This window comes from Lolium perenne, chromosome 4 (assembly GCF_019359855.2).
Source record: "Lolium perenne isolate Kyuss_39 chromosome 4, Kyuss_2.0, whole genome shotgun sequence".
NCBI classification, from domain to species: Eukaryota; Viridiplantae; Streptophyta; class Magnoliopsida; order Poales; family Poaceae; genus Lolium; species Lolium perenne.
In genome coordinates, this window is record NC_067247.2 from 315,688,672 (window position 1) to 315,704,156 (window position 15,485).

Consider the following 15,485-nt stretch of genomic DNA (forward strand, 5'->3'; position numbering starts at 1 on the left):
TACTTTAGGATTGGATCACTCACGGTAAAATAAAAGGATCGGATCACTTGCAAAATCACAGAATACAGAACTGAGTTGATCACCTGGAGAATTGGTCCCTTTCGCGGGTTCAGTGCAGAGAATGTGGCGGACGGCCGGCATGCAGGCGGGCGCCTGCCGAGCAGCTATGGTCGGCGGCACAGGCGCGCAAAACGGCGATGGGGGCGGCCGACGGCTGAGATCGATCGGCGATCCTGGCGGACGGGGCAAGGCGATGACGGCGAAGAGCGGTTTGCGTAGGGGCTGTCGATCGATGCCTCTTCCCTCTGGTTTGGTCTGGATCTGAGGTGGGCCGGTATTGGAAAATGCCCGGAGAAAGCTCATACTGGCCCAGGTTGGAACGAACGACTCGGGAGAGCTTGGGAGAGCACGATTTTTTGTTTTTTTACGAGTCTAACACGTACAGAAGAACACTCATCTTTACCTACTAATAAAGGAAGTAAGGTTTCTCTCTAGATTTTCATCCGTTTTAAAACTGCACTTAATTTTCGGTTGAATTACATGGAGTGCCACCGCAAGTAGATTTTTTTTTTTGAGACTTCACATGCCTTTATTCAAGTAGATCCAAGGATTACAGGCATGGCTAAACCAGGAGGGGGCCCTAAAAGCCACACAAAACGACCTACTGGTAAGGAAGAGGCAAACCTTGCCAAACGGTGAGCTTCAACATTACACTCCCTTCTCTCATGACAGAAAAAGGTAAAGCCTCTATCTCTACTCCTTCCCTTGATCTCGGTGATGATGCTCCCCAAGTATCCCTTGTAGTCACTATGAAGGGCATTCACCACCTCGAGGCAATCCGATGCCACCTGCACCGGTCCTACTAGAAGGTCATCAGCAATGTCCAGAGCTTCTCGACACGCCAAAGCTTCCAAGCATCTAGGGTCAGTAATACCCTCATAAACCATTGCTGAAGCTCCCAGATATGTGCCATTACTGGCCCTGCAAACCGCGGCGACCGCACCCTTTGCTTCAGATTTCGCCACCGCCGCATCTACATTGATCTTGCTCCTGCCTTCAGGTGGAGCGATCCACGCCGCCTGCCTCGGAACAGGTGCAGGCTTGCGCTGCTGCAGCTGGTCTTCCTCTCTCACAGCAGCCAGGTCCGACAGGAAGTTGTTGACAAAACCCATCGTCGCCATTGGACTCTGGTATATGTCCTCATGCACTGCCTTCCTCTTCGCATGCCAAATCGCCCATAAGGTTACAAGCATACGAGTGAGGTCGTCCTTTCCCATAGACTCTATCATATGGAACAGCCATTGCTTTGCCGTGGGCTCTGTCGACATAGCTTTATGCTCAGTGATATCCTCGGCTGTTAGCGCCCACACACAGCGTGCAGGATTGCACTCAATTAATGAATGTCGCCATGAGTCCTCCAACCCGCATATAGAGCATGCCGGCGTCGGAGCCATCTGACGATGATGTCGAATGTCCTCCGTTGGTATCGAGTGTTTTGCCAACCTCCAAAGGAACAAACGTATTTTGGACGGAACAGAAATCTTCCATAGTTTGCTCCACGCCTTTTCTTCCTTGGTTGTATCCGACGCTGCCGAATTACCATCCAGCCAGTCTTCACGTACCCGCTTCGTCGCTGCAAGCGCCCGATAGCAAGAGCGCACTGAAAACTGTCCGTTATTCTCGAAATGCCAAGACCAGAAGTCATCTTGGAACCGAGTACACAGCGGAATATTTCGAATTATCTCCACATCCATCGGAAGGAAATACTCTTCTAGCTTCTCCGTGTTCCAAGCTGCAATATGATGATGGATATAATCACTAACCATCTGCGGTGCATCAGCTTTCCTTGGCGCTACAGGTCTCAGCCTTTCATCTCTAGGCAGCCAATTCTGCACCCATGCATCAGTAGAGCGTTCGTCTCCGATGCGCCTAATCAGCCCGATCTTCAGAGCATCGCGTCCCTCTATGATCGATCGCCAGACTTGAGACGGATGAGAGCCCAGACCTGCTGACAGAACATCCCCATCCGGGTAGTAAACAGCCTTCAAGATCTTTGCACATAGAGAGTCAGGTACCTGGAGTAGACGCCAGGCCTGGCGGGCTAACAGAGCAATATTGAATAACTCAATGTCTCTGAAACCCAAGCCACCTGCACACTTCGGCTGTGACATAGCCTCCCACGATACCCAGCACACACGCCTTTTGCCATCTTTACTTCCCCACCAGAACTTGCGTATCATAGAATTAATATGCTCACACAAGCCCCTCGGTAATTTGAAACAAGACATGGAAAAAGTCGGAATAGCCTGAGCTACCGACTTTATTAAAATTTCTTTACCTCCCACAGATAGTCCAAGATCCCCTTGATCCCTTCTCTAACTCCCCCTGGACACCCTTTGCTAAAGTAAACAGAGGATTTGTCCACATTGATGCGTTGCCCTGACGCATTGCAATACTTATTAAGTAACTCTTTCATCTCCAGAGCACCCTCATTATTTGCATGGAAGAACAGCAGGCTGTCATCAGCAAAGAGCAGGTGGTTTACCGCCGGGGCGGACGCCGCCACTTTCACTCCCTGAAGCGCTGGTGACTGGTTAAACTTGAGGAGGCCCGAGAGGCCCTCTGCTGCCAACAAAAACAAATAAGGGGACAAAGGATCTCCCTGACGAATCCCTCGGGAGGGACAGAACTCTTCCTGCGGTACTCCATTGAAAAGAACCGAGAAAGATACGGTGGACACCAACCTCATCACTAGGGCAACCCAAACAGGACTAAACCCCAGCTTTAGCATGATGGCCTCTAAGTAACTCCATTCCACACGATCATACGCCTTCCGCATATCCAGCTTAAGAGCACAACTGCGATGTTTCTTCGCTTTGTTTCGCTTCATAAAATGCAAACACTCATAAGCTGTAATAATATTATCAGTGATCAATCTCCCTGGTACAAAGGCCGACTGTTCCTCTGAAATAATCTGGGATAGCACTACTTTCAGTCTGTTTGCAGCCACCTTCGATGCAATCTTGTAGATTACATTACATAAACTGATAGGGCGAAATTGACCCATCTCCCTCGGGCTTGCTACTTTTGGAATCATCACTATGAAAGTCTTATTTATCTCAGCCGGGCTGTCCTCTCCCGACAGCACCCGTAGAACTATCTTAGACACTTCCTCCCCACACACATCCCAGTGGCGTTGAAAGAAGTGAGCCGGAAAGCCATCGGACCCCGGTGCTTTTGAGGGATACATTTCAAAAAGTGTCGTCTTCACCTCCTTAGCAGCAAAAGGCGCGACCAACATATTATTCATCACCGAGTCCACCTTAACTGGAACGGAATTTAGTACTTCCTCCATTCCCTGGACACCTTCCGAAGTATACAAATGTTTATAGAACTCGGTTGCCAAGGCTCCAAGCTCCTGTTCCGTATTAACTACAGTCCCATCCTCCCTTTGCATCTCTGAGACTTTATTCTTCTTTCTCCTCTGGCTCGCTCTGAGATGAAAAAAGCGTGTGTTTTTATCCCCCGCCGCTAGCCATTGTATCCGAGATCGCTGCTTCCACATTACTTCCTCTTGTTCAAGAAGCTGCGCGAGTCTCGTAGTAATTTCCTGTTCCCTCTTACACGGACCAGACCTACCAGAAGCATTTCTGAGCTCTCCCAACTCCCTTTGATGGCTTCTAATTTGGAACTGTATATTCCCAAAAGTATGCTGTCCCCACCGGGCCAAATCACCTGACAAGTTCCCCAATTTTGTATGCAAATCATGCACTGAATTGCTCTGTCCCTTATCCTTCCAGGACTGTATTAGCATTTTTTCAAACTCCTTATGGCTTTCCCAAGCTATCTCATACCGAAAAGGTTTCTCTTTCCTGCCTCGTATGTGAGTATCTGCTGGGGAATCGTTTTTCCCAAGCTATCTCATACCGAAAAGGTTTCTCTTTCCCGGAGCTCGCCTAAGAAGTATCGGGATGTGGTCGGAGGTGACCACTGTGGGGAGGTGTTCCACCTCCGCCAGAGGAAACCGGGCACACCAAGAAGGTGACGCCAAAGCACGGTCTAATCTTGCACGACAGAAGGAGCCTCCTGCTACTCTCTTCTCAAAAGTCCAGGAAAGTCCTTTATAACCAAGGTCACATAGCCCGCATACATCAATAGTTTCACGGAAACCCGCCATCTGACTATGACTCCGCTCGTTAACTCCACCGCAAGTAGATGAAAAAACGATTCCCCAGACCATCTGTTGATGGCCTTGCTGGATGTGGCCGATCGCTAGCTGAATGTGAGCTTTATTCCATCGTGTGGGCCGCATCGTGTATAGAACAATCGAACTAGAGCTATCGACCTCCGCGAGGAAACGGCCCATGTCACTAGCACGTTCAACTACCTGTGTGATCGCTTCCCTTCCTAATATCACGTTTGGCTGGGCTGGTAAAAAAGAATGCGTACATTAGTTCCACCTTGTTTGTTTATATGAAGTCTCACCGGTTTATATACGTAAAGTTACTACATTTTGACAAGCCACCCAGAAGCAGCACCATGATCTGGAAGAAATTAACTCATCGGGTGGTGGCGATCATGGAAACTCAGTACGGCAAATGAGAGGGCTGACATGATGAGCACAAGGCAAAGTCCCGTCGCTAACAAAAAAGACTGCGATAGGAAAGGAAAATAAGAGCACCTTGAGGATAAAAAAAAGGATCGAGATGCTGTCCGGTGAGCGTTGCAGCTCTGCACAGAAGAAATCGAGGGCATAGCGGATGCTTAAGGGCATCTCCAGCGGCGCAACGCAAAGCGACCGTTTGCGTCCGCTTTGGTCGTAAATGCGTCTGGCACCCTCTCCAGCGGCACGACGCAAAGTGATCGGGCTGTCCGCGGAGACGCAAACCTGGCCCAAATATGCGCCAGGTTTGCGTCTCGGCCGACGCTGCGCGGACGCGCAAAGTGTCCGCTGCGGTCTCCACCGGGCCCGCCTGGCAGCGAGCCTGCATGGAGGGCATCGCTTCCGCGGCCATCGCTTCCGCGGTCAGCGCTTCCGCGTCTGCGCCGCCATGAATGCCGCAGCTTCCTGTTCTGCGCGTGCACTGGCGGGCGGCTGGGCTTCTGCGCCGTCTTCAATGGCATCGTATCCCGTGCGCGGCCGCCCTTAAAAGTCCAGCGGCCGCGTTGCTCCTTCGCCCACAGCTCCACTCGCACCACAACCGCCGCTGCGCCATGGGGAAGAAGAACGACTTCGAGGCCTCCGTCAGCGGCAGCAAGAAGGTGCCGCTCCCCGTCACGGTGGGGAGGCTCATGCACGGCAGATGGGTGCCGTGCGACGCCTGGTCCGGCGTGTAATGCTGGCGGGCGGCGGCTCGGCCGCCGGGTGCCCATCCCTCCGATGCACTCGCGCGCGAGCACAGGCGGACCAAGGAGATCCGGCGCAGAGGCGATATTCGCGGCGGACCTCCGCGCCGATCCGGCGTACGCCATCGACTCGGAGAGTTGGCGTACGTACTGTCCACGGAGACGGACAGCAGACGAAGGGCTGGCTTCATGGGCGACAGGGATTATCCCTTCGGCCCTGCACCGCCGGCTCGTCGTCAGCAGGCGCCGACGCGACGTGAGCAGCCGCAGCACAACGGCGGCGAGGACGAGGACGACGAGGACGAAGCCTACGCCGTCTACGACGACGACGACGACTACATCGAGGCGCTCGCGTACCATAGCGAGGAGGTGAAGGACGACAGCGACGACTACGTCGGCCTCGTCTTCCACGAATGGCGACGAGCCATGGCGGAGGGCCGGAACTTCGAGTTCCCCGACAACATGACGGACGACGAGATGGCCAAGCTCGGCCTCCTCGTCTCCGAGTACGACGCGCTTGTGCAGCCGCCGTTGCCCCGCTACGCCACCGCTGTCATGCCGCCGGGCCTGTCCGCGGATGAAGCCCTTCGACAGGCGCTCCTGGACTCGGCGGCGCCTCCTCCACCGCCGCCACAGCCTTGGGCGCCTCCTCCACCGCCGCCACAGCCTTGGGCGCCTCCCCCACCGCCGCCACAGCCTTATGGCTGGGCTCCTCATCCGCCGCCACCGCAGCCCTGGGCGCCTCCACCGCCGCCTCAGCCGCAGCCTCCTCAACCTCGAGCACCGCGATCGCGCCCGGCGTACGCTCCCCCGGATGGCAACTGGCCGTGGGACATACCGGAGGTCATCGTGCTGGACAGCGACGAGGAGCAGCACGGCCACGACAGCGACCAGTAGGCGTTTTAGGTTTTTTTTTTATTATGTTTCAGTTTTTGTAAATTATGTTTCAGTTCAAAAAAATGGTTCGTCCTAAAAAAAATGCGTCGTGCCGCTGGAGCCACTCCCGACGCAAACGGACGCGCGGTCGTTTTCGACCAAAAGGACCGACGCAAACGGACGCGCGCGGACGCTAAAATGCGTCGCGCCGCTGGAGATGCCCTAAGGCTGGCTCGCACACCGGCGTTGCTGGCCCCACGGTGCATGCGGAGGTGTGCCGGACGCGCTCGCAAGGCCAAGCAGCAGCAGGGCCTGTTGAGTCCGTGGGTCTCTCTCATGAGGCGATGGACCAGCTGCTCAAGGGAAACGGCTGCCAAAAGAAGTGTCGTTGTGAACATAGCCCACTGTATTTTTTTTATAAACAGTACCAACGTCATGCAATTCTATACATGTATTTTCCACATGCAATTCTGTAATTTAGAAAACGATTAATCTTAATGTCCACTCTCCCACGCTCTTATATTTATATATATTTTGAACTTCAACTACATGCATTAGCAGATCACAAACCTTGAAGTAGAAGCCTGCTAAGAAAATGCTAGGTTAAATGCACAAATCAGTTAGCGCACTGGCTAGACCTAATTGAAAATGTGGTTCAAGTTAATTTTTTTTGCATCATATTTTCTAGGTAGCGCCTACCATCATCCTCGTGGCGGACGAGGAGATAATCCGGAAGAACGAGCGGTGCCATAATTATTAATCACTTATATGATTTCTTGGATTTGATCTCTTAAATTTTTTGTAAAATTAATTTCTTACTATGTGCTTGGCACCAGAACGAATGCGGCAGAGGATAAGACGGTATTGAGCTTTTTTGTGCGTAAATTTTTCAGTTATGTCATGTTAGAGTAGACCTAGATTACGTGTGTGTCAAGAATATTTTGTCTAAATAAATATCAACCCATATCAACAAACTTACATATTTTCTAATACTAGAAGTTAAGAAAATAAATAAGGCAAGTGAGGCTAGAAAAACATGGCTCAATCAAGTTTGGGTAAAATTTTGGTAGCATCAACATTTCACATCTAAATTTTGGTTTTAAAATCTCCCGATGCAACGCACGGGCTCGTGTGCTATATGTATATAAATGCATATAGGAGCTTATATACTAAAAAAATTACAAAAAATATTGAGTATTCATTGAATATCCATGAATAGTTCTAGCTCCGCCCCTGCCAGCAGCGAAAAAAAATCACCCACAACCAGCAGCAGCATCGGCCGCATCACCATGCCGTCGACTCCGCGCACACGTCCCCGACAACGCGCCAAGGCGCCATGCATGCACGCGCCATCCAGACCTATGCCGCCATTGTTCTCGACATCAGCTACCAACCCATGCGACTCACTCCATCGGGGCCGGAGCAAATCTGCCATGCAGACAACATTAGCAGCCGTCGCACGCGCTCTCAGCCAGCATGACGGCAGGAAAAAGCCATATGTATATATAATATGTACCTAGTGGTTGGGGCGCCCCATGGGGCGCCTCCTTACCGTACAGTTGCGGCTCAATCCCGGCTCAATCCCGTCCCAATCTTAACAGTTGCATCATGGTAACACGTGCAAGACATGGCCTGCATATTTAGGAATACATTCATTGGGTATTTGGGTAGAGGAGGATGGATGAGGCTCCGTAGGAATCAGACCGGAGGTCGATTTTTACAATCACAAGCGTGCTAACACCCTCTTTTAGCTTTCTGCATTCGCACCTGACCTTGAATGGTTGTATTATATTTTTGTTTTCTGATAGTAATTGCTGAGCTTCAAACTGTGGGTCTGCATATTGGAATACTGATTTCATATGTGATAACCAATAGAGTTTCATAATGTTTGCTAATTTTGCTTAAGTCTATATATTTGAGCCCATTAAAAATAAGAAGCCAACCATGTTCATCTGAGAATATTGGTAGCAAGTCAAGTTTCAGGGTTTACAGTTTCAGAAGACATTCACTGGTAGAAATCCATGTTAGTCTTAGTCAGCACAAAAGTATAATGTGTAGATGAAGCTACCAGCATGAAAGGTTGGCATAGCTGATTCAGATCAAAGTTGTATAGAGTGAAAAATGTTGAATATTACTGCTTATGTGCAAGTTGTGCACAACTAACCATAATCAGAGAATTGGTATCACACACACACACTGAACACGTCAAAACTTGATGCTCCACATAGTTGATAATTCATAAATTATAAGAAAACAAGTTTGACATTAGCATTTCTATGGCTAAAAGACCATTCTAGAAGGTGGAAATCAGAACAATAATGGACCGCTAGTGATTTACCTGCCTCTCTCCTCCGAGTTGTGCCTAGATAGCATTTCTTCTCTTTGCAAACTTTGTCATCTCCTCTCCCCTTTCGTATCTAACCTTCCTCTCAACGGCCCATGCTACCCCGACCTGCAATTGAAACAGAAGAGGTATATATATAGAGAGACCAGCTTCACCTCATATTGTACTGTCAGGTAGTTGAGCGATAACTTGATTGATTGCTGATGTCAACTTGCTAGCTTCAATACTGAAGGTTTTGTGATAATATTAACATCCTTTGCAAAATATTGGATGGCATCAGCTGAAAATTTACACAAGAGCAACAAAACAAATTACAGAGCAGGAAAAAGAAAGGAGATGTGTGGTATGATAAAATTTAGGTGCATGCGGCAGTTCAGTAAGCGACATGTTGAGTTTTTAACAACCAAGTATCCACTCAAATTTGAAAGTGCAAGCCTGTAGCCAACCGTCTTCAATTTTCTTAATTTTGGCATATCTAATCTACTTACCTAAATACAAGCTAACCCAGTTCTTCTCTGCTGAAATCTATGTACTCCTGGCACTACAAAAGATGCTTGTGTCAATAAAATTATGTTTTTACCATTTCATAGAAACACTAACATTACTGTTCACTAATTGAGCTGCAAAAGATAACCACCACCATCAAATTAACACTTATTTCACACAGACAAGGATCAACAAAAATGATACACAAGCCTTGCAACTCCTGATCTACGTAGCAAACAATTATAGCATCATGAAAGAGATCTACAGTTATCCCCATTTTCAAATAATTCGATTACACAGAGAAAAACATAAATGTAATCCAGATAACCTGACTTGACGAAAATTTACACCTACTTTACCACAATGATAAAGTCATTTGATTATAGCTCTATCACAAGAAAGTTTCCAAAAAAACGCCACGACCACAAGCTTTACCCACTGAGAGAAGTAATTGACAACTAACCATTTGCCAGCATCAGCATTAATTATAGGTACCAAAGGCTAGAAAATCCATGATGCAATCTAGTTAGGCTCTACAAAGTTCTTGACAGAGTGGAAATTATTCAGAATAGAAATGCACACTCTAATGAATAGATACTTCCAGACACGTTCAATTAATAACCTGTTCCAACAAGTGGACGTCCCTACCAAACCATTCAAGTCTTTCACAGATTGCAATTATGTGCCCATGACCATTTTTCACAGAGCTCATCATGATTGCCACAAGGGTTATACATTGTTTCGCAAACATACGAATTCCTAACCTGCTTATTTGCATTGCGGCATGATATGGAGGTGGCCATACAGTAAATATATGCATAGATACCTTTACACACACAAAAAAAGGAAATTCATAGACATACCTAATTTATCTAAAAGTATTAATCTTTGTTTTATCATCTCAACTGAATCATCTAAAAATATCCTATACTTGCAGTATGATCCAACTTTCAAAAAAAAGAGGTCAAATATTTACCTGTTTGAACAGTGAGATTTAAGCCCAATTCTTCTATAGAATTATAGAACTCCATCTTCTTCCTCTAGAACACACATGAACTGTCGCAAAGACATAGAAAGAGCCCGCATATGGGTGAATGGGTAACACCATCAACCAACGTAAAAAATGAATGCATAATGGAATGTACACATAACATGGACCTACCTTTCAAAGCAAGAGTCAATATTAGGCAAGTTTTCATCAGAACCACCCCTAAGTGTCTCATCATCTACACGGTACATTAGAGTTCAATGTAATAAGGATATTTTTTTTTCTTGATACCTTCAGGCTTCAGGTGCTCACTAAAACCAGAACTGGATATATGTATTGAGAAGGCAATGCATCAAATGTTAAAAAACAAACCCACTGTTATAATATTTTATAAGGACACCAAAAAAGATCCCAACAACAGCAGAGCTCTAGCCATTACCATTGAATTCAGCAGCTCTTTGTCTCCAAAGCACACATTTGAGCTCAGCGTTCCTGCATTTTTTGTTGGTTTGCCCAATCATTATGCACAAGCGTTAGCCCACTGATAGAATATAACACAATAATAAGTGAACACATGGACCTAACCTTTGATCTCTCAGAGAAAATGCCCTCTTTGCAGTGTTGGGTCTATTGGTGGTCATGAGAGCACGTGTCAATTGGCAAATCACATAGCATGAAAATATAAGGGCAAAACACATAGCGAAAAATGAATCTTGGGCTTCAACACGTGACAACAAGTAACATAAAGGGACCAAGTTATACACATACATAAGGAGCGAATAAGGCAACGTCCTTAAGCTCACTGACGGTTGTCCTCAAAATTCGATTTTGTAACATCTTTATGTGATCTGGTATACGGTAGTGTGTTTTTCAAGTCAAATTCTCATAAGCACCACTTCAGGTTAGGATATAGTGCCAAAATTGCTCCCTTCCAAAACTGCATGAAGTACATCTTATCAATACAACCTAGTCACTTAAAGGATTTCATCTCAAAGAGAGTAATATAATAAACTGGGTTTGCATGCTTATATACCTCGAAAGATGATTGATGTCAAGTCGATTCATCACTCTGATGCATACAAAAAAAACATTAGGAAGCCTCTATAATTCCTGTAAAAATACAAGGAAAGTAGGAGTCAGCAAAAATGATTAGGACAAATCTTGCACGGAAAATTTTCCATAAATGATTAGTACGCATGAAATGTACTTACGAAAGGAAAAAATATATATCACAAAGATAGCCTTTCAGTATAGCTAGATGATCCAGATCCTTGATTTTGACCAAACCATTTAGAATAGTTTTCTGAACATCTATCTGATGTACTTCATAGTTGCTTTCTTGTCACTGAATTAGCTCCATAATTCCCAAGGAAAATCCTTATGCTATAACTGAAGCCGTGGCAAGTGACCAATTCATCAAGACATAGAGTGCATTGTCCAATCCCAAGAAATAAAGAAGTTGCAAAGGGAGCATGATTGGAAGTGGGCAGAGAATACCCCGCACCTGCATTCTGTAAATCAACAACAACAAATGCCAAATAGCAAAGGGCAACATGACAGTATGATTGTTCCACACAGTAACCAATAAACAGGAGGCCGGATCACAAACTATCAGCGTGGGGCATATATTTGTATTTAGATGGAGAAAATACAACGAGAAAAATGGAAATCACGTACCTCAGTCCAAACTGCCGCCGTGATGCACGGCGCTTCGACCTTCGATCTGTTGGGGGAGAGAGCTGAGTGGCAGCGCATCCTGGCCTTCGAGACGGCCAATATGGCGACATCGCCCGACCTTCCAGGGCCACGCCGGCCGCCATCGCTCTGGCCGTCAAGCCTCTGCGGTTGATTTGCCTCCGCCTGCTTCCACCATGGGCTGGCGACGTAGATGAAGCCGTAGTGGTGGAGGCGGCCATGAACCGGCCGGAGAGGACGAGAGGAAGAAGATGAGGGCATGGGGAGCCGCCGCCGCAGCTGGGATGTGAGAGATGGAGGAGGATGCGTGTGGGGAGAGGAATCGTGCGACCAATCACTTTACCTTTTTTTCGTCGCTCGCCCAACCTTTTCCTTCTACTTTTCTTTCTCTCTCACAATCGCCAACCCTCGCGGCAGGTGCGTATCGTGGATAGCCCCAAAGGCCTCCCTACCCACACGCACTTGCTTATTCTCAATGCATGCATCCAGATTAGATTCGGTGCACTTCCTCATGCTCTCCTCAACGACATCTGCAGCGGCGCGAACATGCCGACGTCTACGACACGTCACCGCCCATCTCGATCTACATCACCAAGCTGAACTACAACTATCCGAATAACTACATCAAGCTGTACGACTACATCAAGATTTACCTCAAGTTCTACATCGCCAACAACATCGCCAAGGTCTACATCAACATGGTCTCCATCGACATCCTCATCAACACTGCCGTCGCCGCCTACGACACAAAAACCCCGCCGCCATCGCAGAATCGCTGCCGTCGCCGCGCTATGACAAAGACCCGCTGCCGCCGCACTATGACAAAAACCCGCCGCCGCTGCAGAACCGCTGCCGCCGCCGCACTACGACAAAACCTGCCGCCGCCGCAGAACCGCTGCCGCCGCCACGCTATGACAAAAACTCGCCGCCGCCACCGCAGAACCGCTGCCGCCGCCGCGCAAAACCTAAAACCCTACGGCCAAAAATCGCATTTTTTTGCGCCTTCGGCAAATACGGCTACACCACATATGACGACTACGACATCGACCATATCTCGACCACGGCTACATCACGGTCGGCTACCTCGACATCGACATCAACAAAACGTATACGGCAACTCAAGAACTCCAGTCAACAACGTCCGCGTCGTCAATTGCGTCCATGACACTCCCGCTGTGACTGCGGGAGGGAAAAGGAGGTACCAGAAGGGGACGCCGGTGATGAGAAGGAGGAGAAGAGGATGGAAGCGCGAGACTTCAAATCCAGTCGCAAGCGTCCGCTTCACTCCCCCTACGACTAAGGGGGATGTTAGATGTATAATATGTAGGGGTGTATACGTAAGACTAGTGTTACTTGGCACGGTCACCACCATGCTCCATGACGGTGGCGCCATGCAGTGGAGCCATGTGACCATGTCCATTAGTCAGAGCGACAAAGGCAGCTCGGGGATGGGCATGTCACATACATGGCCAAAAATGCCACTATTCCGTCCGTGAAGGGATAAGAGCATCTTCAGGGGTCGACTCAAATCGGCAACCCAAACGGACCATTTTTGTTTATTTGAGCCGGCCTGCTGACAAGATATGTCTCGTGGTCCAGCTGGCCTGGATAGTGCGCGCAGGGTCGTCCCATTCGGTCCGCTGACTAGTTGTCCCGCGCACAGGAGACAAATAAGATGACATGAATTTAAAAGTAAGCAAAAATTTGATAGAAATTTGATTGATTTAAACATAATTTACATAGTTTAAAACTAAAATCTAAACTAAATTCAGGTGTCGCCATCTTCTTTAGACGAGGTCGACGAATGGTGGTGGCGTCCTGAGCCGCTACTGTTGGAGATATGCCCAAGAGACAATAATAAAATGGTTATTATAATATATCTTTGTGTTTATGATAATGTTTACATACCATGCTATAATTGTATTAACCGAAACATTGATACATGTGTGTTATGTGAACAACAAGGAGTCCCTAGTAAGCCTCTTGTATAACTAGCTTGTTGATTAATAGATGATCATAGTTTCATGATCATGAACATTGGATGTTATTAATAACAAGGTTATGTCATTATGTGAATGATGTAATGGACACACCCAATTAAGCGTAGCATAAGATCACGTCATTAAGTTATTTGCTATAAGCTTTTCGATACATAGTTACCTAGTCCTTTTGACCATGAGATCATGTAAATCACTTATACTGGAAAGGTACTTTGATTACATCAAACGCCACTGCGTAAATGGGTGGTTATAAAGGTGGGATTAAGTATCCGGAAAGTATGAGTTGAGGCATATGGATTGTAACATCCCAAAAATTCAAAACAAAACAAATGAATTTCCCTAGTTCCAAATTTTGGAACTAACAAAAACTTTTATTAAATTAAGTGTGATACATAGTGATCTTGCTTAATTCTTGTGCTATTGCTATGATTGCTTGTTATTAGTATTTGAAGTGATCTTAAACCCTAAACCTCACCCCTCTTTTCACCACCCTAGCTAAAATAAAATAAAAGGAAAATAAATAAGAAAAAGGCATATGTGCCTATGGCTATATTTATAAAACTTTACCCTAAGCTTTTCTACTTGGCTTAGAGGTTTGGAAAACCTTCATACACCTTACCTAGTACCTATCAAACCAATTCCAAGTGGTTTCCAAAGAAATTAAAAAGAAACTAAAAATGCCATAGAGGCATATGAGAGTAAAATAGCAAATTTGTGAATTTAAGAATCTTGACCCTAATACATGTTGTGAATGGTGGGATCACTCCTATATACCATTTCAACACTCAACACCACCAATTGGGTCAAGCCAAGTCAAATTAAAACTCAAATGCAACATATGCATAGAGGCATATGTGACACATACCCATTTCACCAAACCTTGACCTATGACTTAAAACCTTGACCAAATGGTGTGAAACCATCTCTAAACCTAATCTAACACTAAATTGACCCTAACCCATGCCCAAGTAAAGCAAGGGGAACAATTTACAAGATTAAGGAAAATTGACACATCACCTCTTATGTGTTATGGCCATTTTTGCAAATCTTTGAACAAGACCATTTGAATTGGTTTCAATGGTTGGAAAATGTTTCTAAACTAATAAGAACCACATTAGAGTCAACAAAAGTCAACTCAAATGGGGAGAATTCAAATAGGGAGAAAATCCCCAAAATTCACTCACATACACTTAGCCAAAATTGCAAATCTTCAACCAAGGCCACCAATGCTTGATCTATTGCTTGTAGAATACTTATATATGATAAACAAACACAATTGCATCAAAGAAACAAGAATCAAATCAAAGGAAAACTCAAAACCATCTCACATGTGATGATGGTCATTTGTGTGATTTTTAACATGATCCCCTCTTTACCCCTCTGGCTTTGACTTTTCTTCAACCCAACTTGGTCAACTATGACCATGTCATCCAAGACCATGTCAAGGTCAACAACTTTCATGTTGACCATCTCTGCTGAAGTTGACTAGGTTGACCAGAATAATTGTGCAAAGATGGAACCCGAGAGAGAGAAGAAGATCACCTCACTTTTGAAAATTTGCAATCCTTTTCCAAATTGAACCCCACCACCACCAAACTAACCTATAATTAATATGTTTGAGATGTACCAAAAAGATTTCCAAAAATTCGACAAAAATGTTCTTGCGGCCATTTAATCAAACACCTGGCAGGCAGCATCTTTGGTTCATGTTACATGCTATTATCCAGAGGATTTTGGCCTAAACCCCTTT

The 15,485-nt window shown here is 46.4% G+C and overlaps 1 protein-coding gene and 1 long non-coding RNA gene across 21 annotated transcripts; both read right to left on the reverse strand.

The window, feature by feature from the left end:
- Positions 1-593: 593 nt before the first annotated feature.
- LOC127347817 (uncharacterized) lies at positions 594-3,457 on the reverse strand. The gene is made up of 2 exons (XM_051373965.1): positions 2,339-3,457; positions 594-2,075 (listed from the first exon to the last, which is right to left on the reverse strand). The coding sequence occupies exons 1-2, from the start codon at positions 3,455-3,457 to the stop codon at positions 594-596; spliced, it is 2,601 nt and encodes an 866-aa protein (XP_051229925.1).
- A 3,800-nt stretch (positions 3,458-7,257) lies between these two features.
- LOC127296201 (uncharacterized) lies at positions 7,258-12,190 on the reverse strand. 20 transcript variants are annotated; one of them, XR_007848318.2, is made up of 9 exons: positions 11,252-12,188; positions 11,074-11,150; positions 10,626-10,977; positions 10,215-10,532; positions 10,029-10,092; positions 9,055-9,107; positions 8,561-8,846; positions 7,739-7,854; positions 7,258-7,650 (listed from the first exon to the last, which is right to left on the reverse strand). It is a non-coding gene; the product is annotated as an uncharacterized lncRNA (long non-coding RNA). The 20 variants fall into 20 exon arrangements; XR_007848315.2 differs by having other exon boundaries at positions 8,561-9,107; positions 10,029-10,363; positions 10,480-10,532; ... (1 more) ...; positions 10,809-10,977; positions 11,252-12,185; XR_007848316.2 differs by having other exon boundaries at positions 7,259-7,650; positions 8,561-9,107; positions 10,029-10,278; ... (2 more) ...; positions 10,809-10,977; positions 11,252-12,184.
- Positions 12,191-15,485: the final 3,295 nt, after the last annotated feature.

Excerpts from the sequence above, each read along its gene's own strand:
- LOC127347817 (XM_051373965.1), bottom strand. The coding sequence starts at position 3,457 with ATGCAAAGGGAGGATGGGACTGTAGTTAATACGGAACAGGAGCTTGGA. Across the intron at positions 2,076-2,338 it reads TCTTGGACTATCTGTGGGAG|GTACCTGACTCTCTATGTGC; the intron begins GTAAAGAAATTT and ends CGTCTACTCCAG.